The sequence below is a fragment of the Temnothorax nylanderi genome, unplaced genomic scaffold, assembly GCF_030848795.1.
Source record: "Temnothorax nylanderi isolate EJ_2023f unplaced genomic scaffold, tnyl_v1.0 TNYL_tig0022_pilon, whole genome shotgun sequence".
In the NCBI taxonomy this organism is placed as follows: Eukaryota; Metazoa; Arthropoda; class Insecta; order Hymenoptera; family Formicidae; genus Temnothorax; species Temnothorax nylanderi.
This window is the reverse complement of record NW_027249084.1, coordinates 489,005-516,992: the sequence shown is the minus strand read 5'-3', so window position 1 is coordinate 516,992 and position 27,988 is coordinate 489,005. Positions and strand designations below refer to the sequence as shown.

The 27,988-nt window shown below is 40.1% G+C and overlaps 7 protein-coding genes and 1 non-coding gene across 12 annotated transcripts; 2 read left to right on the top strand and 6 right to left on the bottom strand.

Moving 5' to 3' along the window:
- The first annotated feature begins 1,613 nt into the window (after window positions 1-1,613).
- Gudu (Armadillo repeat-containing protein gudu) lies at window positions 1,614-13,926 on the top strand. The gene is made up of 11 exons (XM_071700312.1): window positions 1,614-2,440; window positions 8,007-8,786; window positions 9,057-9,357; window positions 9,546-9,749; window positions 9,965-10,051; window positions 10,310-10,558; window positions 10,902-11,333; window positions 12,031-12,435; window positions 12,755-12,976; window positions 13,377-13,492; window positions 13,800-13,926. Exons 2-11 carry the CDS (start codon window positions 8,719-8,721, stop codon window positions 13,831-13,833), a joined length of 2,118 nt encoding a protein of 705 aa, XP_071556413.1. The 5' UTR covers window positions 1,614-2,440; window positions 8,007-8,718; the 3' UTR covers window positions 13,834-13,926.
- On the bottom strand, window positions 2,785-7,142 carry Mrps21 (mitochondrial ribosomal protein S21). The gene is made up of 2 exons (XM_071700309.1): window positions 6,895-7,142; window positions 2,785-6,682 (listed from the first exon to the last, which is right to left on the bottom strand). Exon 2 carries the CDS (start codon window positions 6,680-6,682, stop codon window positions 6,410-6,412), a length of 273 nt encoding a protein of 90 aa, XP_071556410.1. The 5' UTR covers window positions 6,895-7,142; the 3' UTR covers window positions 2,785-6,409.
- LOC139769360 (receptor expression-enhancing protein 5) lies at window positions 13,900-17,352 on the bottom strand. Of its 2 annotated transcripts, none has more exons than XM_071700335.1 (4): window positions 17,110-17,352; window positions 16,172-16,404; window positions 15,476-15,611; window positions 13,900-15,348 (listed from the first exon to the last, which is right to left on the bottom strand). In XM_071700335.1, the coding sequence occupies exons 1-4, from the start codon at window positions 17,234-17,236 to the stop codon at window positions 15,305-15,307; spliced, it is 540 nt and encodes a 179-aa protein (XP_071556436.1). In that variant the 5' UTR covers window positions 17,237-17,352; the 3' UTR covers window positions 13,900-15,304. The 2 variants fall into 2 exon arrangements, with proteins under 2 accessions (XP_071556436.1, XP_071556435.1); XM_071700334.1 differs by having other exon boundaries at window positions 13,900-15,351; window positions 17,110-17,349.
- Window positions 17,353-17,504: 152 nt separating this feature from the next.
- Window positions 17,505-20,376, bottom strand: LOC139769355 (probable pyruvate dehydrogenase E1 component subunit alpha, mitochondrial). Its single transcript, XM_071700324.1, has 6 exons — window positions 20,237-20,376; window positions 19,460-19,696; window positions 19,162-19,380; window positions 18,830-19,078; window positions 18,505-18,753; window positions 17,505-18,406 (listed from the first exon to the last, which is right to left on the bottom strand). The coding sequence occupies exons 1-6, from the start codon at window positions 20,285-20,287 to the stop codon at window positions 18,221-18,223; spliced, it is 1,191 nt and encodes a 396-aa protein (XP_071556425.1). The 5' UTR covers window positions 20,288-20,376; the 3' UTR covers window positions 17,505-18,220.
- Window positions 20,377-20,611: 235 nt separating this feature from the next.
- On the top strand, window positions 20,612-23,218 carry LOC139769353 (DNA polymerase delta subunit 2). Of its 3 annotated transcripts, XM_071700319.1 has the most exons (9): window positions 20,612-20,742; window positions 21,042-21,076; window positions 21,163-21,192; window positions 21,293-21,489; window positions 21,572-21,876; window positions 21,944-22,160; window positions 22,229-22,466; window positions 22,538-22,830; window positions 22,905-23,218. In XM_071700319.1, the coding sequence occupies exons 1-9, from the start codon at window positions 20,740-20,742 to the stop codon at window positions 23,027-23,029; spliced, it is 1,443 nt and encodes a 480-aa protein (XP_071556420.1). In that variant the 5' UTR covers window positions 20,612-20,739; the 3' UTR covers window positions 23,030-23,218. The 3 variants fall into 3 exon arrangements, with proteins under 3 accessions (XP_071556420.1, XP_071556422.1, XP_071556421.1); XM_071700321.1 differs by lacking the exons at window positions 21,042-21,076; window positions 21,163-21,192 and having other exon boundaries at window positions 20,645-20,742; XM_071700320.1 differs by lacking the exon at window positions 20,612-20,742 and having other exon boundaries at window positions 20,771-21,198.
- Window positions 23,219-23,519: 301 nt separating this feature from the next.
- On the bottom strand, window positions 23,520-25,607 carry LOC139769361 (uncharacterized). Its single transcript, XM_071700336.1, has 3 exons — window positions 24,794-25,607; window positions 24,330-24,570; window positions 23,520-24,098 (listed from the first exon to the last, which is right to left on the bottom strand). The coding sequence occupies exons 2-3, from the start codon at window positions 24,552-24,554 to the stop codon at window positions 23,781-23,783; spliced, it is 543 nt and encodes a 180-aa protein (XP_071556437.1). The 5' UTR covers window positions 24,555-24,570; window positions 24,794-25,607; the 3' UTR covers window positions 23,520-23,780.
- Window positions 25,608-25,731: 124 nt separating this feature from the next.
- Window positions 25,732-27,970, bottom strand: Dph1 (diphthamide biosynthesis 1). 2 transcript variants are annotated; one of them, XM_071700323.1, is made up of 5 exons: window positions 27,954-27,970; window positions 27,083-27,479; window positions 26,717-27,024; window positions 26,258-26,641; window positions 25,732-25,982 (listed from the first exon to the last, which is right to left on the bottom strand). In XM_071700323.1, the coding sequence occupies exons 2-5, from the start codon at window positions 27,393-27,395 to the stop codon at window positions 25,755-25,757; spliced, it is 1,233 nt and encodes a 410-aa protein (XP_071556424.1). In that variant the 5' UTR covers window positions 27,396-27,479; window positions 27,954-27,970; the 3' UTR covers window positions 25,732-25,754. The 2 variants fall into 2 exon arrangements, with proteins under 2 accessions (XP_071556424.1, XP_071556423.1); XM_071700322.1 differs by lacking the exon at window positions 27,954-27,970 and adding an exon at window positions 27,604-27,778.
- Window positions 27,711-27,782, bottom strand: Trnaq-uug (transfer RNA glutamine (anticodon UUG)). Its single transcript has one exon. It is a non-coding gene; the product is annotated as a tRNA-Gln (tRNA).
- Window positions 27,971-27,988: the final 18 nt, after the last annotated feature.

Genomic DNA, 27,988 nt, shown 5'->3' with positions numbered 1-27,988 from the left:
AGAGCATACGAAAGTTGTTGTAATACCACTTTGCCATTCACTCCCGCGCACCGGCTGTTTAACTTTCATCAGTGGCCTGATACCTTTGTGGTATATCATCTGCAAGTATTAGCATCAAATTGAATCCACGTCGATGTCTGGGACCCGCAGAAACTACCTACGCGTGCCTTGGTCTCGACCGCTGTGCTGTGTGCGTGTGCACACGATACACCGAATCGCGCCCGCGGAACATTTCCGCGCGCGCGTCCTGGTTCCCGCCCGCGAGCGATTTTTTTCCCCCCCGTTCCATATTCATCGATCGTCGACTCTCGACTCGCGAAAACGTTCTTTCTCTTCTCGTCGATCACGCTTCCTTTTTCTCGCTTTTTCGTCGATTTTCAACCGACGCGACTGCCGTACGCGACGATGCGGCGACGGCGACGGCGACGGCGACGGCGATGTAATGTCCTTAACATCGATTTCTCTCGCGGCGAACACTAAAATAACTGACGTAGCTTCTCGCACACGGCACTACAGGACCTATATCCTCCCGCCGCATATTCCCGTTGTCTCATTTTGAATTTTCGTCGCTCGATATGCCGGAAAAGATCGACGTCAATAGTCACTCGCTCACGTACCTTTCACGTTTTTCCGCGCATATTCATTTCTCTACCTCTTTTCCTTTTGCGAACGTTTCCGTCACCGGCGAATATGGGTCTTCCTCTCATTACTCGTTCCAAATGACATATGCTTTACGCTATCAAAGTTGAAGGACATCGGCGATAACGGTATTCTCGCAGGGGGATAAAAATAAAGCGAGATAAGATCATTTCTAACGAAACGTTTGCCTCTTAGCTGGGTCTTTCAACGGCGCGTCCACATTTCGATAGACGCGCGAGCATGGCAGGGTGGGCTTTGTCCTTTGTCGGGAAAAGGACGAGTTCCCTGAGTGAAACTAAACGTCAGTGTGACGCGACATTGCGATTCGTGACGGCGCGTAAAACTTTGAGACTGAATTACGTCGCGGCTCATTTAGCTTTCTCGGTGCACCTATTGTCGTGGCACCGAACGGCCAGCCAGCCGACCGACCGACCGACCGACCGACCGACTGATGACGCGAACTTCGTCAATTGGAATATTTAAAGCCCCAGTGCAAGAAGAGAAAGAAGGACAGAGAGAGTGAGAGAGAGAGAGAGGGGGGGCGAGCATTAACTACCAACCGAGCTCGAAAGTAATTTTGAGGCTTCCCTTGCAATATGCACGAGGGGATACGGCCGTCTCTGTGCCTCTCGCGCGCTTTTGTACACTCGGCCCTCGGCTATTCATGAGTAGCCCTCGATTCCCGAGTAATCGTCCTATAACGAACGACGTCCTTTCCTCCCCCGAAAGACTTATAAGAGGGGATATTGACATTCCGGGGAAAATCGATCGCGTCCACTGATAAATCCCGACCCGCTGATATTTCGCCTCTTGTGACGCCCATCCTAATTTCGTGGCACTTCGCGAGCCTCGCGTGACGCGACCGAAATTCGGAATTAGACGATCGTATTTAACGATGAGAGAGAGAGACCACGGTGGGAATACGCGCCTTGTTGTACGACAAGGAAATTAACGTCAGTTATTTCGGCCGAACTCGATCAGCGTCAGTTTCACGTTTAATTTGGAGGTTTGTTTGTATATCATCTATGTGTGTCGTCCTACTATCGCGGTCGAACAGAAAATTGTCAACCGCGTTGAAGAATTTATATTTACGAGTTTGACATTAGAGGAATTTAGTATTCATCATTTTCGACGGTAACTCTGACATAAAACCAAATGATATCACACTGTCTTTTTTTTTTTTTCAGAAAATTATAATGAAGAGAGGAGAATCTCAAATAAGAGTGTCGAATAGGATATGTTTCGCGTTAGAACAACCAAGATACTTTAAATTTCATATTTGCCGAGGTTCATTAATTTGGTATCTTAAGCTGCTCAGGACGCTAAGTCAATATTATGTCATATAGCAAATTTGCTTTTAACAGTCTACGACGGCGCACGACGACTGAATTAAGTAGGTTCCATTGAACGCGGAAAATCAGAGAGAAAACCAAGTACATCGCGCGGGTGAGGGAAAAAAAAATAAAAGGCTGCAGGGGAAGATCAAGGCGCGTGCACGGCTTAACTCCGCGGACCGCGGTGCTTTACGATCGCGGCTATAAAGTTCCCCGCTAATTCCCGCCTTGCAAACTTTTTCTCAGGAGGGTACGAAGACAGACAAAAATATCGTCGTGAAAGTTCCTTTGATAAGCGCATCTCGAAGGAGGCGCCGTAGCTCGCTGAAGTACGCTGAAGGGCAGTTAATCCCGCGCGAGGTGAGATTTTGACGGATAAAACCGGCGGCTTCCGCGGAGACCTAGGAACGGAGCAATGACCAGCGAAATGCGAGCCAGCGCAGCTTTTGGATCTTCGTTTTCGAGAGGTACGGAATATCCGTGTGTATGTTTTAAACTGTTTAAGCAAAGAACCGTAACCATCCCTAAGCCGTAGTCGTCTATGCGAATTCTTGCGATTTAGCAACGGCACCCGGCAGTGTTTGCCGTAGATGATTTCAAAATAATCTGAGATGACGATAAGATAAAAATCCGTAGATTCATCTTTAGATGAGATAAAGATGATTTTGTTTTTAATTAAGCTAGATAAAAGATGAAATGATTATCGCGATTTATCTAGATAATTTTTTAAATAATTTCGTGTTTATGAGACTATCCATAAAAATTTCTGAAAAAAATTACGCAGATTATAAAAGGGATATTAAAACAGTGCTCACAAATTATAAGTTTTTATTTCTTAAAAATTTAAAAATAAAAGTTTTTCGAATAATATTTTGTCTGATAAGCGATTTCGATGGGATACACTTATTTGCTATGCTAAACTGAAAAGGTCGACTGGCACCGACGATGGCAGGGATATATTATATTTAAGAAAAATATTTTTATATTTGGAGAAAATTTATAAGAGATTGGAGTTTCTTCGATTTAAATTCCAAATACGAAAGTGCTTCGATGTTACCACTAATAAATGTTTGCTTATTATTCTCTTTTTTCAATATTGCGACAGAAATATCTTCCTCTCCGCTACTACTTGATCTGTTTTCGAGTGTAATGATATTCTTGCAGTATAAATAGTCTACTTCTTTCAAAAATAGGTCTTTACAACTTATACATATAACGTTCTGGAATCCAATTTAATTTAACGATAAAGAAATAGCAGAAAGAATGAAAATCCTATACTATCTTATATAACTTTTAAATAAAATGACATGATTTTTTATCTAAGATAAAGATGAATATACTTAATTTTTTTCATCTAAATAAGATAAAAATGATTCCATTTCATTATTTGGATGATCATCTAGATAATTTTATAGATACCGGCAAACAACCGACGGCATGATTCTACTGACATCACGATATATTCTTCCTAGCACATTTATTGTACAAATTATCAGATTGATCCTAGAAAAAATGTTGTCGTCCCGTAAGATGATGATCAAGTTCAAGAGGTATTTCGAATTGATCTATAAAGCGAGAGAGGATAAGTTGGTGTCGCGAATAAAGTTTGCGGTAAGCACACACGGCTCGAGCCGCGAAGTGACAAGACGAACTCTTAAATCCGAAATTTTTGATGCAGCTGAAAACTCGGCGAACATTCGGTGAGGTCGTGAGCTCAGACGATCGTTTTCCGTCTCGCGGAAAAACGATCCGCTAGTCTTTCTCTCTCTCTCTCTCTGTCTGTCTCTCTAAAGACACTCGACATAATTTCGCTTCGCCTCGAATGTTTTCATAAGCGAGGCAAACGTCGGAGCAATGTTTAAATAAAAATTTCGTAGTTCTCTCGACTCTGCGCTTTTACCGATATCTTTGTCGGATATCGGATCGTGGCATGGAAAATAAGGAGATCGATGTGACAGTGCCTGATGTATTTTTCAACGGATCTATAATTCATTCGTTTTTTTTGCACAATAATCGAGAATTTGTACAATAGTCGAGAATTTTTTAAATACGGGGTTATCGTTGAATATTAGAATATATTTCGCTTAAAATAAATTAAAAATATAAATTTACTTAAATTAAAAGATTTTACTTAAAATAAATCCGATATAAAATTACGGACATATACGAAGATGGTATTTTTCAGTGGATTTAAAGTAGATCTGCCTCGACAGAAATTTAATTCGGGGCATAATCACGCGCAAAGATATATTCAACGGCTGGCAGTTTTATCAGATCTATAAGCTTTTGTCGGGAGGGGGAGAGGAGCCGCCGATTTGCGCTTCCCGCAGACGAAATCCTTTTTTTTTACGCTTCCTTTTTTCCATTTCGACAATTTTGACGGACAGGCTTGAAATCCGATCTCATCACATAATACCCAAAAGCGCTCGCGCAATAATGGAGCCATGGTGTTATTCGACCGGCGGCGCGGCGGCGCGGCGGTGGAGGCATACGCGGAGTTTCAAATCGAAACGGTCGAAGGAAGGAGAACGGCGGGCCCGGAGGGCGGGGGAGGGGCCGCAGGCAGGGTGACATCCCCCGGGATTGAGAAATCCGTTTCTGGGCAAACTGTCTTGCGAGTAGTTCGCCGGATAGTTTCGGATCCAGATTCCCGGGAGTTAAGCCAAACCGCCTTCTCAAGCGAGACGACGCGAGGATCGTCGCCCCCCCCCTTCTCCCCCCTCCCCCTCACGATCCTTCTCTTTCCCTCTTTGATAGCACGACAGTGCGGTCCCGATGGCTGAAATGAGATCCGTTTGCTACTCCTAGTTACGGGAATAACGCACCGAGGCCGGATTTATGACGGCCGGGGTCAAATAAATCGCGGATTATACGAGTTGACGAGCACTTTGAGAAGCTTTCCGCGTCCCTCCGGCTGCCCTCTCCCGCCCCGGCGACTTCTCGGAATTTATCGCCATTTAACCCATTTAACCCTTCCCGGGGACAGTCTATCCGTTATGCGAAATATTTGCATCTTTCGCGAGGTATATTCTTACACAATCGCAGACGACTGGAATTTCTTTCGGTCTTTTTGGATGAATCTTTCATTTGCGTGGTACTCCTTTATTTGAAATGAGAAATGAGCACCGACCGACTTACTAATTAAAGAACTTGTAGATTGTGTGTATATTACTAAACTGACGAACTTGTATAGTTTGAACCATTTTTTATTACTTTTCAAACTTTGAAGACTAAATAGATCCACGTAAAAGGGTCTCTTGGAACAAAAAAAGATAGAATATTTAATTATATTTGCTTCTTGATAATTCGAGATAAAAAAAACAAGATCGAGGAATTTCGAGTAAAGTTTATAACAATAACCGTTTGGAAAAACTCGCGGACTTAACACCAGCGCCAAACGCATATTCGAAAATTGAATATCCGTGCGTCCGAGAGCGAGCCGCAACGCGACGCTGAATATAAACGAATATAAAGGATCTAGTTTCGCGCTAATATTCCATTTTGCCAAACGTTTTTCGCCGTGGGAACAACTTCGAAAATCGAGTCGCGAGCGCGGGCAGAACTACTTATCCTACTCTAATAGGACGCCGTCCGCGTTATCGCCAAGATGAGGATACAGGAGCTGCAACCGCGCGCTCTCTCCCTCCCTCTCTTTCTCTCTATCTCTCTGTCTCCTTTTCTTTCCACGAGGTCGAATTACCCTCCTGTCCACCGACAAACCCCGCTGGAAAACTTGGCATACTCCGGGCGCCACTATCTATTCAATTTTCGCCAAGTTGGCGGAGTCGTTGCCAGGAAAGCCGACCGACCGACCAACCGGACGGTTTTGTCTTTTCTCGCCTCCCTCGCGAAAGAAAGATGATGGAAGTCGCTTACGGAAAGAGGGGTGGAAAGGAAAAAAAAAAGGAAGAGAGAGAAAGAGAAAGATGCGCGTTTCTCGCGCGAGAACTGACTTCCTGGAGTTACTTATGGCGCGAGATAGCGGGAAAACGCGTTTCTGCCCGCCAGGATGATTTTTCATTTCGCCCCTTGGCACGGCATTAACGTTTACGTTTAAAGCGCGTTCCGTATTGATCCATTAGCTCCGATGCAGATTGTATTTTTGTATCTCGGTATACGGTGGATACTATAATTGATTATCCGTATATAATACCTCCGAATCCATCTGCGTTAAATATAATAGAGAGCGATATCTACGTCAAGGCATTTAATACGCGAGCAAATGAAAATATTAGCAAGCTCCCTGTAGCTAAGAAAGTATCCTGAATCAATTCGTATCAGATACATGGGTATGAATAAAACAGGAGGAATAACATCGCTGTGCGTTTTCTTATATTTCTGATAATGATTTATTCTTAAATAAATTGTACGGTGCCAGTTCGTAGACAGATTTGCAATTGTACTCTAATTGTAATCTAAGACGGGATCGATAAGTTTTACGACGCACCGGGAAAAGGATCTACTCTGTTCTTGCGTAGAAGAAATTTGATTTTTCTGTCCATGTCCTCGTTGTAGATCGACTTGCAAGTCTCGAAGTTGATCCTACGTCTGACCTGAGTCGGCTTCTCGTAGTACCTCGTGCGCCTGTACTGGCCGAAGATGTCTTCCTTGGACAGTATGCGATTTAATATGCGACAAGCCTTCTCCACGTCGTTGTTTTGAACGAAGATCGTGCGGCTGGCGAATTGAAGATGCCGTGCAAGACCCATCTGGAAAATGACGCGAGGAACAACTGCATTCTTTCTGCACGAACGTTTTACAGTTAGAATTCATTATCTTTAGATCCATAGAGAATATAGCTAGACACAATAAATGTTCCAAAAATGTATCTACCAAAATTAATATAATGCTAGAAGCAACGTCAGAATTTATCTCGTTAGATATGATTTACTAGTTCAAGATAATTGACAAATATATTTACTGCACGTATTTGCTCCGATTTTAGGTTAGGTTAGAAACTGCCGATCGATCCCCGCGCTGTCTTCGCTTGTCTCCGATAACTAGAAGCACTTTTCGCGCATCCACCAGAAATAACTAATTATGTTTCGCTGTAAATAATGCCGTGAGAACTTTTTATTCCACTTGTAAATTGATACTCGTGCTCCCGAGTCCGGAGTTCCGGACGGCACTTTTGACTGGAAACAGTGGGAGTGGGAAACAGCACGGGTGGCACCATCTAGCGGCCGATTAATCAACAACTGACGTCACGGCGCGCTGCTTTTTTTCACCTGATTATCACCTATCACCTGATTAATTGCCGGCCGTCTCCGGCGGGTAATCGTAGAACAATCGTATGTGCCCCAGAAATACGACGTTCAACAACGTGATAATGACAAAATAGACCACCAGGCAATGAGCGATCTATAAAATAGAGACGAGCTCGTCAAAATAGAATCTCGTACTCTAATCAACTCTAATGTATATAATGATAATTAACAATAATTAACTCTCCGTCTGTATACATGGGTCTGCGGTGTCCAAGCCAAAATAACATATCTCGTAACTGTAAAACTTGCAAGCTTGCCAGAAAATATTAAATAAACGATGTTATATTAAAATGATTATAAAATCGTCAATTACAATGTAAACAGATGTTTCATGAATTTTTTCAGATTTTATAAAATACTTTAAGGTATTAGGGAAAAATAGAGTTGAACATGTCAGACCCACGTATACTCTGAGGGTGCAAAAAACAAAACGTATATAGATGGAGAGTTAATATAATGTAGAAAGTTCAAAAGCCAATAAATGAGCAATCAATTAAGAGATGTTAAATTCAAATCCAGACAGCGCGCATGTCTAAAAGACATCTTAAAAACATCTCTAAGACATCTTTTAGACATACATATCTAAGAGACATTTTAAAGACGTTTTTAGACATGCGTGCTGTCTGGGAAATAAATAAATAGTTTAATTTTAAACTCTTAAAAATACATAGAGACGTTTTATTGATGTATATTTTGTTTATGTTTTAAAACACACGAGCTTGATTCTTTTTTATAATTTAATAACAATTACTTCTCGGTCTTTCAGATTGTAGCCGAATCCCCATCGGCAGACGCCGAGCCAGGCACATAACGAGAGCATGAGTAGGATAAGGGCGAAGGGAGACGCGTATATGTGCACGACGAACATTTGTTCATGTCACCACGTCGTGATTCCACCTCGTGTCGTTTCCTCAGCTTCTTCGGACGGCACATATCTTCGCGAGGATCGCCGTGTCGCTCTCGCCAAGCCCGAATTCGTTTGACGAGATTTCGCTCGTCTCCATACCTACGAATCTTCTTTCCGGATCGGCCGCTTCGTGGTCATACGAATTTCGCGAAGGGGATGTTTTATTGTTCTATATAAATCCGTGTCAGCAGGTCGTCAATAATTCAAGCGACATTTTCCATGCGCCCTTTGAAAATAACTGAAAATTTTGCGAAGATGATATTCGTCAGATCATAGGCCAAATGGACACTGACGTGTAAATGATTTACTTCAGACAGCGCGATAGCGATGCATATCGAAAAAACGATTACTATTTCGTTTCTGTTCTTTTTTTCCCCGATAAGCGTTAAAGTTCCGTTATTTTCAGCGGGGCAGCGAAATTGGCGGTAATTGTTTGATCGATAGTTCGCTGTACCAGCGTACGGGGATGGTCAAATAAGGTGTTTCGAGTCCGAAAACGAATATTTTCTGATGAGAAAAAGACTTCCCTTTGGGAGAGAGTTTACCGCGAACTTAATGCCCGCTGCGAAAGATGCCTCCGAAGAAGAAGAGAGAGACCGCGCCGAAGAAAGAGGCTGTGCAAGAGTTGGAACATTCTGAGTAAGCGAACGAACACGAATTGTTCACGTGGAGACGAATCGTCCTATAAATCCAGTTATGTTTTCGTTACCCTTTGACTTTTTAATTATTATAGTTATTTACAATGTAATAATTTGTAGATGGCATAGTAATTTTTAGACAAGATTAATATTTTTCCAAACTTTATTTTTTTTTTCGGAAAAGTGGAGTGAGAATTTGGAATACCTTTCCAAAAATAAATAAGACGAAATCGAAATGTAGGACTAAGCGATATTAAGTATGTTTCTGTAGATCGGAGCCAGAAGTCACGGAGACAGCCGAGCCGGAGCCTCCGAAACAGGTGTCCTTGCTTACCGGTGAACCCTATGGACCTCGAATTCGTCTTGTCAGCGAGAAAGCCGAGGAGGAGAGCTCGGACGACGAGCCGGAGTCCGAGACCGAGGAAGAGACCAGGTATCTTCAGGAAGATCATTCGGAAGTGCCTTCCGAATTCTGGCACATACAGAAGCTCATCAAATATATGAAGGCCGGCAACCAGACCGCCACTATGGTATCCTTGTGTTTACTGAAGGATTACGATCTCACCGATAAGGTTCGTTATAAAACTTATCATTTTATATATAAAGACTGCAAGAAAAAAATATCAGCTATTTATATAACAAGATAAATAATTCTATGCATAGACTTATTCTTCGCTTTACTTGTCAATTTTTTGCTTCTTTAATTTGAAATAATCTGTCTGTCTCGTATCCGCATGGTTCAAACTCGTTCGTGGTGCAGATCATACAGAAAGCTATCCAAGAAATGGGCGGTCTCGAAGTTCTAGTAAATCTTCTCGAAACGAGTGACATCAAATGTCAGAACGGCTCGTTGTCGGTCCTATTGCAAATCGCGACTTCCACGGATATGAAGCGATATTTAATCGACTTGGACATCACGACGCCATTGATCCAAATGCTGAAGCATCCCGCTAGAGATATCCAGGTTGTTCATTGACCCTTATTACAATAACTCCTCCGATTTTATCGGCTTTTTTGTTCCTTACACGCGAAATGCTTAGTTCAGAATTCTACTGATTTAAGCCGACAAAATTTTCAACGGTTTAAAAATACTGAAATCCCAAAAATCCTGTCTTTTTAGAGCAGTTATTGTCTCTTCGTTTTATTGTATTATATAGTAATAATTTTTTATTCTCTCAGATTTTGGCAGCCGAAACAATGGCCATTATAGCTCGAGTCAGAAAGGCTAGAAAACAGATCAGAATTCGCGGTGGAATACCGCTCATAGTAAGTTACCTTGTTGCAATTATTCAAATAATATCCATTTCTATCAATGCAGATTAATTTTCATCTCTTTAACTTGCTTTTTATCTTTTTCTAGTTGTAAGAAAAAGATAAAAAGTTAATCTACATTGCAGTAGAAATAGACATAAGACGAATGAGTCCGTCTCAAGACTCTTGCTTCGCATATTTAACATTTAAATATATTTTTTCTCAATGTAGCCAGCGTGACAATTTATTGACTCTCAAATTTTGATTCGACAGCTGGACGTAATGGATGTGCCGGACGAGGTTCTCCGCCGGTCGTACGACGAATTGAGCGAGGCTAGCAAAGAACTCGTGGCCGTCGCTATAGGCTGCGCCAAGGTCTTAGATTCCTTGGGCAGTAGTCCGAAGGTCAAGGAGGAACTTCGCCAACACGGCGTCGTTCGTTTGATGTCGCGTTTCCTGAGATCGAAACACACTCAGCTGATCGTACCCACGATGGGCGTCGTACAGCAGTGCGCTGATCTGGTTTATTGAATTTTTTTCTCTATCTGTTAACAGTATTTTAATTAAGATAACATAATTATCTGTCTATGAAAATAATATTAATTGATTTGAAAAATACATAAAATTAAATTATGAAAATGGACCGTTAAAAATGATCATATAATATTACTGTATTAATAATAAAAAACAAATTAAACATCGTGAAATTTAAATATCAGACATCGATATTGTGATTACAATTATTCAAAATCCACTATCGCATTTATTAAATAATTATAATTAGTTCGACAACTCATTTTCAAATTTTCATTATAAATGTTTTCCTATAGTTGGTATCGTATTTAAGTCGTGCGTGTGTGTGCAGAATGTTTTCAGGGAGGCGTTTGAGCGAGTGGGCATCATCAACGATTTGGTGCGACATTTGAAGAACGACAACACGAAGCTGAAGGAGAACTCCGCCCTGGCCATCTTCAAGTGCGCCTCGAATCGGGAAACTCGAACGATGGTGCGTCGAGCCGGTGGCCTGGATCCACTTTGCAAACTCGTGCAGAGCGACGAGGTACACGCCAACAAGCGTCTGCTAGCCGCGGTCACTGGCGGTATTTGGAAATGCGCCATCAGTCCGGAGAACATAATGAGGTTCAATCAGAACGACCTCGTAGCGTCGCTGGTGCCTCTGCTCGAGGAAAACGAGGACGAGCGGGTGTTAGCTAACGTCGTGGGCGCCCTTGCCGAGTGCTGTAAGGATCCCGCTAACAGGGACGTCTTGAGGACTAACGAGGGTCTACCGAAACTGGTAAAGACCGTTCAAAGTCGGAAATACACTTCCGTCTCTGGTTTTCTTCTCTCTCTGCTGCCGGATCGAACTTTGCTTCTCTTGTCGAACTCTGTATGCTTATATACATTGGAATTATAAGAGGGAATAAACACATACATATGTTGATGGTCTCAAAGATGTGACGCCATATGGAGAATCAATTTTTTTTATTTTTCGAATAAAAGATAATTGTTATGTATCTAAATATATATCTTGGACATGAAATCATTTAATCGTATTACGTGTTCTAATGACTTGAATATCATATCCAAGAAAGGACGAATTATATTGATATAGACAGAAGAGATCCCTCCCGGCATTTAGGTCGAAATAATAAAACCGATAGTCGTGATTCTTTTATAACAATCCTCGAGCAATTATTAGATGAATTCTCATCGTGTATGTTGATAATTTAATAACAATTATTAATTTTGTTACTGGAATATCGCTGTGCGTTGATCCATTTACGTTTAATTATCCCATTCGCGTTTATATGAGAGATAATTTCCAAATGAGGCGAAAATTGGATTGCACATCGGAGGGTGTTTGCGAGTACCGGCTCCCGATGATTAATCGAGTTAACGTGCGCCACGCCATCCTCGCGACGATCAATGTTTCCTCGTTATCCTCTGGTATTGGCGATACCGCAGAATGAATACTTCAGAGACCTTTGCAGATTAGACTGTTGAGCGCCACGTACGAGCCATTACTGGAGAACGTGCCGTTGGTGCTGAAAGAGTGCGCCGTTGATGAGAGATGCATGGACATTATCAACGACCCGGAGCATCGGCTGGACGGCGTGCGATTAGTTTGGTCCCTGCTAAAGCACCCCAGCGATGTCATCAAGCGTAACGCCTGCCTCGCTCTGGTACCCTGCATACGGCACTCCAAGGACTCGCCGGAAATGGTGCGTGCCTTCGTGGGCGGCCTGGAGCTCACGGTCAGCCTCCTGGAGAGCAAGGACACGGAAGTGCTCAGCGCGGTCTGCGCGATGATCGCGGAGATCGCTACCGATCCTGAGAACCTGGGTATCCTGACGGATCACGGCGTCGTGAAAAAACTGGCTGCCCTCGTGGAAACTGTTGGTCCATCGCTGCTTATGACGATGATTTTTCATTTTTATTTTGCACGGCTGCTTCATGGAAGATATGACAATATAGTTAATATACTCGCAGAATAGCATTTACATAATTTAAACTTTTTTTGGTAAACATACGGAATAAAATATAATGCGCGCTTGTTGGCATACTTCTTATATAATTCCTCAAATCTTTTTTATCAAATCAATAATAATGTCCGTTTTTTTCCCCATGAAATAGCCGCATTTAAATATTTTACTGCCTATTAAATATTTTTAATCGAAACATCTGCGCGATAATGGAATGACTTCTTTTTTTAAGAACGATGAGAATTTGCGCGCTAATCTGACGTTGGCGATAGCCTATTGCTGCGATTGGGATCGGAACAGTTATGAATTCGGCAAACTGAACGCTGTCGCGCCGCTCGTTAATTACATGATCAGCAAGAACAAGGACGTGTTGAAGGGTGTTTGCATTGCCGTGTACCATTTGAGCAAGGAGCCCTTAAATTGCGTGACCATGCACACCTGCGGCGTTATCAAGGTACAATTAGGAGCTTGCGTTTTTGCATACGTGCATAATATTAATAGTTGTTTGATATTAAAGCATAACTCTACGAAATCAAAATTCTCAAAGTTCAAAATAGAATATGTTTTATCTGAAAATTTATTTTCTCATAAACATTTGTAAGTCATATTAATTTAGTATTATAAATGTTTATAATATTTTAATATGAACCGATAAAGATATCTTCAATAGAGATAATTTCATAAGTAGAATGTTCAATAAAAAAATAAAAGTCCAAATATCTCAGAGTTACATCTTTTTCACACAATTTGATTAATTATTATCGGTTCAATATACCGAGACGATACATTACATTTTCTCTGCTTTTCGAAAATCCTGATTAAATTCTGAAAATGTTGATGGAATTTTCAAACAGCACGTATTGCGTTTGGTGGGTTCGGACGATCCAGAGGTGCAGATTGCAGCTGCGTCCACTATTCGTCATATAAGGAAACTCGCGTTGACTGCAGAGAAATTCCACTTCAACGAAACGTAATTTCTTTACATTTTTAATGAATTTCAATCCTAAAGAGCACAACAATCCTATTTAACTGAAATTGATCAATATTTAATTTCCTTTTTGTAATTCTAAATATCGACAAATAATTTTTAATTTATATTTGATAAAATATGTATTTCTGAAACGAATATTCATTTTGTCATAATTTGATTTACGGGAACTTAGTATTGTGCGCTTATATATACATTTATTTGCGCTCTTCAGGATTAAATTATTTTAATTGTTTTGCTTTTACTATTTAATGAAGCTGCTGTATACAATCATTTGGGATTTTCACAGGAGCTCATTACAGGAAATCGATTTCCGTTTGTGAATGATGTCAGTTATCAGCGGAAGAGAAAAAAAGAGAAAAAAAAAGAGGGAGAAAAGAGGAAGTGTATAAAATAAAAACATATTTATTGCAGTGCGTGTATAGTGGTTTATAATTTCGGTCAATACCTCTAAATTTACAATTTTATTTAAAACCCGTAATATCATCCTCTCGGTAACAATCGGTATAACCATATGACGAATTTTAAAAGTGATGGAAAAAAGACATAGAAAAATGCCCTTAGATTTTCATAGGATCCACAAATGTAACACACCGACTTGGTCGGACAAGGTGGTTATTAACTATTAAATTGTACAAGACGGCTTAATTTGAGCAATATACACATATCCTAAGCTTGTCTCTATTACTTCAAAGTCGAAGCTATTTGAGGATGTTGGTAGAATATACTATTTTTTTTTATATAGAATATAAACAGAAGAAGACAATCGCATGCAAGTTACGATGCAATCTCACATATATAATGTACAAATTTAAGCTAATTGTGCGTGTCGTTTCATTGACGACTCGTGAACTAACTAGAAGGCATAATTTCTGATTTATCTCAGAAGTCTCGCCTTATCGCGATATAACAATTAGATGGCAACATTGGTCATCAAAGATTTCAAATTTTTAGTTAGATTTATCGAGGTATCTTTACGTATCTGAATATATCATATATCGGTTCCGATCATCTTGGATCTTTGCTAATTTTAAGTATTTCAATCATCCTTACCAGCTTCTTATCAACAATGCCTGATAAACTTACCTAGTAAAACATACGCGGTAAAAGCTGGTTTCACCAACATCTTATTCATTTCAGATTAACACCGCAAATATTTTAAAATAAAAACCCGACATATTATTATTGTGTAATTGATATTACTTGAGTGAATAATTTAGTAAAAATAAAGAATTAAATCAGGTAATTAGAAAGTTTAATGTTGGTGAAACTCTTTCCTCTAAAAGTAAAGTATTCTAACACATGTATATCATCAATGATTACGCAAATGGCACACGTGGCCAGTCTATCCTATTGTACAAAAACATTCCAAATTTTCAGTTGGCTCCGGAATTACTATAAACGATAAGCCGAGCTTATCTGAAAATAAAACGTTATTTCCATGCTGAAACTGTGTTTCTAACAACACTATTCCGTAATTCTGAAAGCAGGCTATTATACTGTAAATGATTTATTTTCAGAGGGAGACTTTTTTTCATTCGTGCATCCTTCGTATTCGCTATCTATTCACAATTTTGGACAACTTTGATTTTCCCTGATTCACTTGACAGTTGCTTATTGTATCTAGCATATTTAAAATTTCTATTCGTTTGGCATTTTCTTCATCTTTGTAGTCGTTAATGTAACAACGCTCAATAATATTCGGTGAAGCATAAAATCCACGCTCTCTCTGCTAGGAATGAGTAAAGGGAAAGACACAAATGGACTTTCTATTATGTTCGATATACAGCTTCATTAATCTTGCTTGTTGGTCAGCAATGCTTCCGCTGCAGTCTTGACTGCTACAAAAGTAATATATCTTTATATTTCTGCTTTGATTGATATTCGCAAATAAATATTCCTCTGACAGACATGTGCGTATTTTTAGGGAAGCCAGATCATTTTTTGATAAGATAATCGCCTTACCTGTATCACGTGCATTGGACAACAGTCTGTCTAATCCAGGTTGATACTGTATAAACTTTGGACGGATGACTCGGCGATATAGAATCAAGGAACCGTTGTACTCGGTTGGCGCCATCAACCATACATAGAATATACTCTGCATACACAAATTCATAATTTATCAATATTTGACCATGGCAGGATCTATCTTTAAGACTTGTATCCATTCTATTAATGCAGGTTAATTTTAATCCTGGTTTAACTTACTTTTTATCTTTTTCTGGTTCCAAGAGTTAGAAAAAGATAAAAAGTAAGTTAACCCTGATGGGGGAAAATATTTTACTGAAAATATAATAAAATTTTACTGAAATATATTTTAAATTCTCTCTCAATTGATCCCATTTCATTATTATTCCATCAATATTTCAATAAAAATTCAATTTTTAGTCAAATTTAGTTAATTTTATGATATCTCATATTTCAAAAAATGTATTACTTTTCAACAGTATAATTTAACTTTCCTTATATTTCACAATATTACATTTCATAAGAAAAATTTATTTATTTTAAAATATATGCAGTAATTTTTCAATAACTTTTATTTCAATTTTCATCGATTTCACAGCACTTTCAACAAAATATTTCCATCAGGGAAACCGAGATCAAAGTTAATCTACATTGGTAGAAATGGACATTAATGTGTCTTTAGAATTATACCTTGAACAGCCAGTAAACCGGAAACCAGCAGACGATATATTCAGAAAAGAATTCTATTATAGTAAATATGGCAAAAACGACCCAATAGGTAAGCCATTTTGTGTCGTCCTCTTTCTTGGGGCTTTCCAATGCCTTCATAGATTGGTATGCGGGGTAAACAAAACCGACTATATTACACACTAGCTGTTGTCCCAATCCAAACACCAAGTATAAAGCCAGCAGCATCAATGATCCTATCAATAGTAAATAACAAAAGTAATAACAATAATAACGTAGTCTTTCTGAGAATAGAGGGGCCGATTTCGCCGTCTCCCATTAACTTGATCCTCAGATCAAACTCACTCTTCATCTCTTTCTAACTTCCCTCTTATGTTTATTTCTATCAATGTAAATTATCTTTAATCTTGGTTTAATTTACTTTTTATCTCTCTTTAGTTCTAAGAATTAGAAAGAGATGAAACGTAAGTCAAACCGAGATTAAAGTTAATCTACATTGACAGAAACAAACATTAGAAATAGACGAAGAGTGAGTTTAATCGGAGGATCAAGTTAATCGGAGACGGTGAAATCGGCCCCCTACTCCTATTTAAATTTAACGTACTGCTGTTTGCGGGAATTTTTATGCAAATAGACAGAAAATACAGGATATTCTGGATACCGTCATGCGATTGTACGACAAAGATCAACAGGTTGCAGATTTTCGGAAAGAGCTCCGAAATATTTATTCGAGAAAGAAACGTGGCGTTAACGTAAAAAATAGGGGGGAAAAAAAGGTAGACACACTCGCGTTGCGTAACGCGAGCGCGCGATAACGAGTTTCGAGGAGCCGTGAGAGCGCATTAGCATAGAGGCTGAATAATTATCTAAATGCCTGCGGCCGAGCCGGCCAATCAATAGGAATGACTGGAAAATCAGCGTGTAATCGTCCGGCGACTCACCGACAAAAATGTACAGCCGATCGATGCCGGTCTTCGCCTCCGCGAAGACGAACATCTTTGTCCATGACTTGCTCTCGTCCCTCAACGTCTTCTCGAGATATTCCTTCACGGCGACGATTCGGGCCATTTTTTTTCCTCGCGGGTCAAACTATCCTTCGACACAAAGCGGAGCCGCGTAGCCTTGGACCTTGGTTAAGCGTGTATTACCTGTTCGCCACTAGAGAGATATGGCCGACGTTCGATATCGACCGGTCGACACGTTCGATGCTTCTTTCTTTCTCGACCTCTCGAGATTCGACTCTCGAGATCTCGCAACCAATCACCATTCAAAAATGCACGATAAATTCATCCTTTCCGCAACCGAGTCACTTATCTTTTTATAACGAAAAAAGAAATTTTTAATTTTTTTTTAGATTTATTTTTTTATTAACACATTAACAAATGGCTTAGGCGCATGTTGTACCGTAAAAGATCCTATTTTCATGATAACTCGTACACGAAATAAATTAAACTATAAATAAATTTAATTTCCCAAATTATCAAAAAAATGGATCTTCTCTTTAGCACTGGATTGTAACGCAAAATGTTCCGTCTGTTCTTTTCCTAGGAGAAACTTCCTGAATTGGTGCAATAAATTAGAGTGAAACAAGTATATTTTGGATCCATCTTCTATTGCTGACTGGCTGCACTAGTTCAGAGTTGTATCTTTTTTACCCCACATTGGAAGGAAAAAGATAAACTCTGAACTAGTGCAGCCTAGAAGAACTAGTTCAGCAATAGAAAACAGATCCATTGTGTTTGACTGTAACTAGTGTAACTTATTGCACTTGTGTGCACCAATTCAGGAAGTTCTTCGAAGAACAAACGGGTTACGCGCGCGCGCATCGTGGAGCATTGAGATTAATATCGGTGCGCAATGGTTGCACTCGAATTAATCTGTTTCGGCAATATCAGTTCTCCCCTTCAACGAAATAATATACATCCTCGAATTAAAGAATCGTGTGCGGTACGTACATCTCTATACAACTAATCTGTAGGTCTATGAACATTGAGGATGTGGCACGTGACTGTAAAATATACAATATTTTAGGAAAACAATCTTTGAGCAGTTTTAAGCATTTATGGCTGGCCCTAGTCTGGCGTGCGATAAAGGATTGAAGGGTGTCGTGTTTCGAATTTCCTTCTCTAGACAATTCGCATAAATGTCGGCAGTGAGTTCGCTCAGCGGAATCTCCTTGTCATTCTTGGCAGCTTTCATGGCATCGTCCACCGATTTTCTGATCTCACCCTCTATTACCTGGAATAGAAAAAGATCGTGTAACCACACAAATCATATCGTGTATAAATTACTAATAACATTAATCGTGAAATCTAACGAAAGAGACGTTAACTGACTTTGATCTCGTCCGCAGTGACGAGATTGGCATTTAAGATTCTCTCCTTGAAGCTGGTCAGAGGATCCCGAGTTTGCCGAACCTCCTGCACCTCTTCTCGCGTACGATAGCTGGTTCCGGGATCCGACATACTGTGTCCGCTGTACCTGTACGTCACAGTCTCCATGACGATCGGCCCCTTACCGGACGTGCAGTGGTCGATCGCGAATTTCGTAGCTTCTCTCACAGCTAACACATCCATCCCGTCCACCTACGATACGATTTCTATCGTAAATCCCGTTTACCTAAATAAAAACGCGAATCTCTTAGGAGAGGAGATAACGTACCCATATTCCGGGAATATAGTCGCCCCTGGTGTAATATTCCGTGCTTGCCGCGGCACGCTCCACGCTGGTACCCATCCCGTATCCGTTATTCTCGCAGACGAAGATGCAGGGTACGTCCCACAGCTTAGCCATATTGTACACTTCAAACACCTGTCCCTGATTCGCCGCGCCATCGCCGTACAATGTTAGACAAACACCGCCGTTATTCAAGTATTTTTGTGCAAAGGCGATTCCAACTCCCAGCGGCACCTAATTGCAGCAACAACGTTGAAATATTAAAGAAAAATTTACACATTGCGAGATTAAAATTAAATTTTAGGATCAATGTAAACCTGAGCGCCAACAATGCCGTTTCCTCCATAGAAGTTCTTAGAATACATGTGCATGGAACCACCCTTGCCTTTGGCGTTGCCACCTTGTCTGCCCGTGAGTTCTGCAAAGACGCCAAATACGTCTATGCCCATCAAATAAGTCCATCCGTGTGCGCGGTAAGCCGTGATTACAGCGTCCTGGGATCTCATCGCGGCTTTCATGCCGACTGCGCAAGCTTCCTGTAAAGAAAATGCAACAAAGATATTGAAGTAATCTCAAACTAAATAAATATCAAAAACCATGCGAGATGATCTTTACTTGTCCGGAATATAAGTGACAGAAACCCCGAACGATCTTCTCTTTGTACAAGTTGCCGGCAGCCGTTTCCATACGACGTATCGTATGTAGCTTCTTAAACAGTTCGATAGCGTCATCCCGGGTTACCGTCACCTGAGTGGACGGGCCCTGGTCCAGTTTGTGCAGGCGAAAAGGCTTGGTCTCGAAGGAGGCTTCGGTAGCATAATTATTTTTCTTGCTCAAGAAAAACGAGGCCACCTAGAAACATCAACATCTAGTAAGTGTCTATAGTGACGCGAGATCGTAATATAACATGTAACTGTACACACGTGCGACGGTGTGAAGTTTATCTTTACGTTTATCTCGTGAATCAGTGATGGTGTTCTTTAATGTTCATTCTACCGATGTAGATTAACTTTAATCTCGGTTCAAATTTTCAAAACTAGAAAAAGATAAAAAATAAATTAAACCGAGATTAAAGTTAATCTATATTGGTGGAAATAGATGTAAGAGAGGCTCAAAATTTTGAGCTTTCGTGTTAACATCAATCGAATCCAAAGCAAATAAAATACAAGGCGACAGCATTAACGCGAACCGCAGCATAACCGGATCGCGGGTGATAATTACCTCGTTCCAGCTTCCAAACTGGCGAGTATGCGAGATATTGAGGAAAGAAGAAGACTCATGAGATACGGTGTCGCAAGTAACAGGGGTCTGGGATTCGTGGCGAGACCCTGACACGGAAAACGCGATGCGGCGCGTGTTTAGAGGTCACGCGTCGCCCGTCGGTGCACTTACGTTTCGTCGTGACGACTGCGCGGCGACGTTCCTGAGGCAGCTCGGGATCATTTCCTAATGATGGGAGAGAGATCAGCGATAACAGAACTTGCTTCTCGTCTCGTGGAGTCCAGTGCTGAAGTGTGCCTCGTCGCCGTGAACCACCTTCACCCGACACGAACCAAGACGGACCAGATGATGCACGAAGGGATGCAGTGGATGCACCGAAGTGCAGATGTAGCTCCGCTCCCAGGAACGGTTCTAGTCGGGGCGCAAAAGGCGCAGCACATGATCTTTATCAGATTTTGTTCTTCCGACTTTTCCTTGCACCTGCTTTTTATTTCGCGTTGTGGTTATGTCGTAATATCGTATCGCAATGAAATAAAAGAAATTGAATAATGACCGATTCAATTTCAGGAGGGAAAGTGAGCAAAAACGCATAAGAAGAAGAAGAAGAAGAAGAAGAAGAAGAAGAAGAAGAGGAAGAAGACATCTTTAAGACGTCTTATGTCCCGATTTTGGACATGGTACTGTCTGGGACGTTAAATGTATATTACTACGTTTACGCGAGCGTTACTTCTGTAGTAACTTACGATAATTCACTCGTTTACGCGGAGTACATTATCGTAAGTTACTACAAAATCCCGTTTACGCGAAGAAATTATCGTAAGTTACTACAGAAGTAACGCTCGCGTAAACGTAGTAGTAGTAATATATGATAATCATGCCACGTTCGCGAATTTTTTACTCGCCTTTGCAAAATAAAAATCCGGCACTGTTCTTATCCCTCTCACGAACATAACGACCAATCATTGGCCTCATATAGGATGGGGTGATGGAGGAAGAGAGGACGGCGCAAGGTGTAGAAAAATTTTCTATATACACTTTCTACACCTCAGTGCAATGACAGCGTAATCACTAATCATATGTTTCTTTCAAAACGCGGGGTCCTCTTCACACGCGGAAAACAATGAAAGGCAATAGTACGCTTCTTCATTATTATTTTTTTTAATATATCTCTGATAACAACACGTTGATGTGATTTTATTTCACGAGCGTGACTTTGGAAAATTTCAGAAAGGAGTTGATGTTCTCACTGGAAGGGATGGAGGTCGACGAAACGCACGAATACGACCGGAAAATTGTCTTCTTCAGAGACCTCGGCAGATTTAAGCTAACAGAGAGAAAATACGACGATGATTCTCTCAACATATATACAGCGAGGTTGAACGACCTGCGGGAAGACACGTTACGTACAGCGAAACTAAAATGGAGTAAGCCACGTTTGTGTACCCGGAACCCGAAATCTTTCCACACTACATTATCTACGTTATTCCATTTTTTTGTATGTTACAGCCGATTATTCATATGTAGAGGTTTCACGCCTAGCCATGGAAGGCCCAGGAAAGTCTTACATTTTGGTAGGAGTACTTTATAAGGAGCAGAGACTGAAACCTTCTTTGGTGCGCGACCTCAGCAAGGAACTGCAGCTGGAAGCTCAGCCAAGCAATAACAATTATGCGTCGGTCGACGACAAATTATTTCTAGAGGACGAAACGTTACGTGTAAGATTGGTAGGAAATCACATAGATATACAGGAAGTAGTCACGGGACTTGTTTGCGCAGTACTCGGACGTGAATTGGAAAATGGAACATTCTGGGTATATACTTGCATAATTAGTCTACAGCCAGGAATCTAGCTTGATGATATAAAAACTTTGCTCTTAGGTAGAGGATTGGTGTTTTCCAGGATACTACCCGAAGCCTTCCAGTTCGAGCGGCTCATTGGTGGAAGACGGGAAAATTTTGCTAGTATCTGGATTGGATCTGGTTAATAACACGGATGAGCTTAGCTTAGATTTACTTTCGGAATGGATAACCGGAATGGCGGGATGTGCCGATGCTCAAAAAGAAGAAGCAGTAATTGCTAGAGTCATTATCGCTGGTACGAATGTCAAAAATGTTCATATTTTCTGACTGGCGATAGTAATTCGTGCATAAATAATTGCATAGGAAACACCATTCGTGGTTCCGCGAAAATATACAATCACAAAGGCTATCACGAGATCAAATCGCACGACCAGCTTAAGATCAAGGAAGACGTAATGGCGATGCATAAACTTGACGCTTTCCTCAGCAATATCCTCCACTGCTGTTGCGTCGTGTTAATGCCGGGAGAGTTCGATCCCGCTTGCAACTACACCATGCCTCAGCAGCCCTTCCATCCATGTACTTTACAGAAATCGGCCAGGTAACAGCGATATGTTTAAGCCTTGCGTCCGTCGGGCTTTCTTTACATAATACAATTTAGATGTAATACAGGTTTAAAAGCATGCACGGTGCGACTAATCCTTGGATCGCAAATATTGGGGGTCGTGTCGTAGCCGGTTCTTGCGGCGGACCGATCATGGATATCATGAAAATCGCTGGATTATCCCAGCTGTCCCCGTTGGAATGGTTGGAGCGTACCTTGATCTGGAGGCATTACGCTCCAACCGGTCCCGACACGCTTCCAATTTATCCGTTCTTCAAGAATGATCCATTCGTTATGAACGAATGGCCGGACATATATTTCGCCGGAAATATGGATAAATACGATACAAAATTAGTTACAGGTAGGATTTTTAAAAATCTGATTTGATTATCAACTTTTGTTTCACGTGAAATGACTCATGTATGTCATGTGTAGCTGACGAGGGACATACAGTGAGATTGATATGCGTTCCAAAGTTCTCGGAAACCAAAACAGCGGTGCTAGTCAATTTACAGGACTTGACGACACAGTCCGTCTCATTCGGCGATGGGCTGTCATAATTTGTATTAAATGTTAATCATAAAATAATTGTTCATTGCAATGAAAATGTTGTATGATCTCCACGTGAGGAATGCAAGAAGATTAGTAGAAAACTTTGATCAAGTTTTTCAAATATATAATTAAATTTATTTATCTGAATATATAACATATACTTTATATAATAAATATATAATTATTTATTACAATTACGTAGCCCGTTTGTTATTGTATATACCTTAATGACACATATATCACATAAACTTATAATAAAGAATAAAAATGTAAAAGAATATAAAAATTGTAAAGTAATTTATAACAAACAATGAGTTTCTATAAACTTCGTAACTCATTCGCTATTTGTAAAAGCATCTGAAAATGCAATTTTTTAAAGTTTTTCACACATATGTAATCTATTATCTAATAATCATTTCTTACGTTATTATCGAAAAATTATTATTATCGAAAAATAATATAATGCTCTATATGAAATAAAATATTGTAATATTACTATTAATATCTATATATATTCTTTTATTCGTTTCTGCGAATACTATCTTCCTTTGGCACATATAGTTAGTTTTTTCTTAGATTATTATATCAGTCATAAGATATACCGTTAATTTTGATTGATAATACTTGCACAGATGCGTTGAATATTGGAACTTTTTAAAACATAAACTCATGCACGATTAAGGAAAGGAAGACTAGTCGAAATACCGTTAGAGATCTCAATTCGTCCTTTATCCCGATATCGTTTAGCGCCATAACTTTTCAGAGGCCTGTAACATTATCCTGGTCTTTTTCCCACCGCGAACGATTATTTTGATAAAAATTTTGAGTTTCCGAACCGCGGGATCTGGAAGCGACGGGAATGTTCACGCGAACAGTAGTTGATTCCAATCGCTGTTCGTTGCTTGACGAATCTTGGCATTCGGAGCCGCTCGTTTGCTGATTTTCCGATCGTTCCTCGCTTCTCATGGCGCATATTACATCTGTAAGGGCCACTATATAATTTTTGGCCAGCGTTAACGTCTCAATTTTCGAGAGCCGTCTCTCTTTGGTTACGTGAGGAATCACTTCGCGTAAGGACTAGAAAGAAAAAAAATATTCACTAATTATCTTACAAAAGATATATGTGTGTGAATACCTTAAAACATTATGTATTAACTGTATATGTATATAAATAGAAAAGGATCTTTTCGAAAAAGATCAGAGACAAATATTTGTTGTTACAGGCATTTCTTCACATAAATAGTCCTTCCTTATCGTCTTATCAGTTTTTACATTTTAGATATAATATAATAATATTGTTTTATGTACCTGAAACGCATCGTTCAAACTGTGCATCCGCATACGCTCGCGTTCATTGCTTTCCAGCCTCCTGAGAGTTCTCTCCCGTGCCGTATTTCCCCTGGAGGGTTTTGACAATTTCAATACCGAGGATTCCGTTCTTTTTGTCTTTCGTCGTAAGCTCCTACCGCTCTGCGACGATTCCGTAGCCCATTTTGTCTCCCAAGTATTCTCGTTTGTCACCTTAGACCGCATAGTATATTCCTTTCTTCTAATGAAAAAATATATATATAATTAATAATAAATCTCACTCTCGATATTTAAATTTCACACTGATCACGATTTTAAAACCAGAATCTTTAACATATCTTCCTACATCTATTTTTCTTGTTTACTGTCTTCAATTTAAGTTATAAACAAAGAGAGCAGAAGTAAGAATATACAAGAAGATATTGAAGATATAAAATTAATGCTTGACATTTTCTATGACTTACTTTTTATCAATGTCGATGATTGGATCGTTGATTAATCGAATTGTAAGAGACGATTTGTGGATCTTACTCTCACAATTGGTGCTGTATCCGTCGATTTAACGCATTTTAATGTCGAATAGCTGTACGACAAAAGTCACGTCGAGATCTCCGAAAATTTGAAACCGTGCTGAGCTTAGGCGCCGCGTGTACTTGTTGAGCCACGCTGGAACGACGACTGACGTCGCGACACCGGGGTGCGGCCGGCGCCGCCTTTCACCCCCGGTATTTTGTCATGTACTCTGTGCTCCTTTCTTTCACTTTCCTTCACCCGCATCGGTCGTTTTTATCATATATTCATCGATAATTTTCATCCTCCTACAATATATTCCTTGACAATGTTAGAATAACAAATATTTCATTTCGATATTCAAAACAATACTTTGTAATTGAGAACATTTTGATTTATATAAATTAATTCTAACTCGGTGATTCGCATTCATTTTTTTTTTCCACGCAACTTCTCGCACGATCTCGTCAGTATGTTCTGTGAACAAGTTGAAAAATAATGATGTTTCAATCAAATATGTATAGTTTACGTTTTAATATTCTTTTTTCGACAGCAAGAGACGAGTGAAAAAAATCGAGTAGCGAGTGTTAGATTTTGTACACCCTGTATATACAGTATTCGCGTGTCTATGTGTAAGCGGGCTACAGGTGGGCGTATGACGTAATTCGCCCACGCGAACCCTCCTATCTGCCCATTATCGCTCCGCTAGCAACAACTTAGGGATGACGGGGGTTTAATATAGACAGCTCTCAAATGCACCTGCTCGAATTTACATCGTGTTTAATGAAAAATTTGTTAAAAACTTGTGCGATCGTGGTAGAACGGGGAAGGATTTTCATCTAACAGGATTTTGATCTAACATAATTTAACAGATTGATAATTTCATAACAAATTTGTATTACATATTCGATCCCTTTATTTGTCCATTTTACATTTACCGCAGCAGGTATCGGTTTTTTCTAATTCAGATTCCTTGTGATTAGGGGTCCATGATCCGAGGCTGATTGTAGCGTAAAAATCCATGGGATACGGCCGGTCCTTGTCGAACTCTGCCATCTTAAGAGCGACGGCACCTTCATAGGGCGTGAGAAATGGTTTTTCGAACGCGACACCCCAGTCGATGCTCAATCGTGGACACGCAATCTTAAATAAAACATATTGACATAATTCAAAACATACCACATAAATCTTTTCAGCTACCTATCAAGTTATATTGACTCGAGCAAATATTTTCTCTTCTTTTCTTTCAGCTCTTTTTGAAATTATACATCTCTTTCAAATATACATATGTACATTTTTAAATTTAAATATTTTTCCTATAACTTCTTCTAAATTAAATATAATAATACTAATGCACACAGAGAAGAGGAAAAATTTTTTTTTAACAATTTGATGCACTTTTCTCACAAAGATCGTACTTGTATGAAAGCGTCAACGTCTTTGAACAGCTTGATTTTATCCGGGAATATCTCCGACATCAATATCACGACATTTTCCTTTCCTAAAGCCTGAATTCTATTTTGTAGAGTTTTCAACACATTAAGACTGCCCTGCCTGCCCAGAGTACTAAGGACCAAAGCATATTTGTTGGTTTTTATAGCACGTTGTATCGCCTCGTGCCTGGTCGTCAACATTCTTTCGTGATCATAAAATTCTTCAGTCAATTTCTTGGCGTACGGGTCGTACTTGAATGCCCTCAGCTTAGGATTAGCGATCATGGCAGCCTCTAAATGGAAGCGGCCGTCCCCTATATAGATCACAGCATCCGCGCAGCGAACTTGTGGCGCTGTGCATCCTAAAATCTTTAAAAGACATTTCGCACATTGCCTATCACGTCGTCTTAATGATTTAAAAGCATATTAAAGAACGTATTGTACTTCTCCAGGGCTAAGTGGCTTGCTCTGCGGCACCGAGACTTCGTAACCTTGTCTTCTAAGTTCCGTCGCTACCGCCTGTACCGTTGTGGCGAACTGTATTGTACTGACTACCGCTATCTTTGTGGTAATTGGTAGAGTGACCTTCAGGCAATCCACGCAATGTAAAATGTCAATTCTAATGTTAACAAACACGTAAAGCACTTTGATACCAGCGACCTGATCCATGGGTATAAGACACGAGTGTCCATAGTGGATCAGGAAGTCTGCATCCAACGCTCGCGTCGTGTAATCATCCACGCAGCAAGCTCCTGCAACAAACGACGATATAAACTACTGAAAATATTGGATCGCTTGTCTAGTTTTTACCGTAGGTGACATCGGCCATGATGACAGTCTCTGCTTCGGTAAAGTCCTCAATGATATCAGCTATGGTTGTGGCGTACATCAGGAGGCCTTCCGGCATTTGGAGAACCACTCGCTTCGCCTTGGCCTCTCTGAGCCTCCATATCGACTTGTGTATCTCGAAATTATAATTCGCGGGTAAAGCCGCTATGGCAGAATTCAGCTGAGGATCGTTCAGGAGTTCCTCGGGAATCTTGCTGGCCCTCGTGGGAGCCTTGAAAACCTTGCGAACTGGCTTCGCCTTGATAACCACCACGGAATCGCCCGGCTCGGCCATCTCCTCGAACTCGCGGCCAATTGAATTCTCGAAAATATTTTAGCACGTAGTCTCCATAAGCGTTATTGTTTTCTTCAGCAGCAACTATCGGATCATAGAAATGATACAAATAAAAGGATCTACAAGTTAGGTTATGAACAGATTAGGTTATGAACAGAGATGAACATATGTGGAATTGTAAAATATATCTCGTTTTAACAGAACTTACTACGATATACGAGTTGCAGATTTCAATGCAAGTTTATTTATTTACAGGCGAAAAGTAAAAAAAAGGTATTAATTTTCGAAAATTAAAAAAAAAATAAAATTTCAGTCAGGTCCCACCGAGATTTGAACTCGGATCGCTGGATTCAAAGTCCAGAGTGCTAACCATTACACCATGGGACCTTCGTTGAGACTGGTCCTCTATATTATCATCTTTAAGTAAAAGCATGTAACATACAATTGAAAAAAGATGCATTTTTAAAAAAATTAATAAATAAATAAGTCAGATATGTCTCGTACGAGGTTTCAGTCTCGAGAAAAATAATCTAAAAAATTGTAGAATTAATAACATACTCATGCTCTTTGCCACTCAAAATAGAATAAAAAGA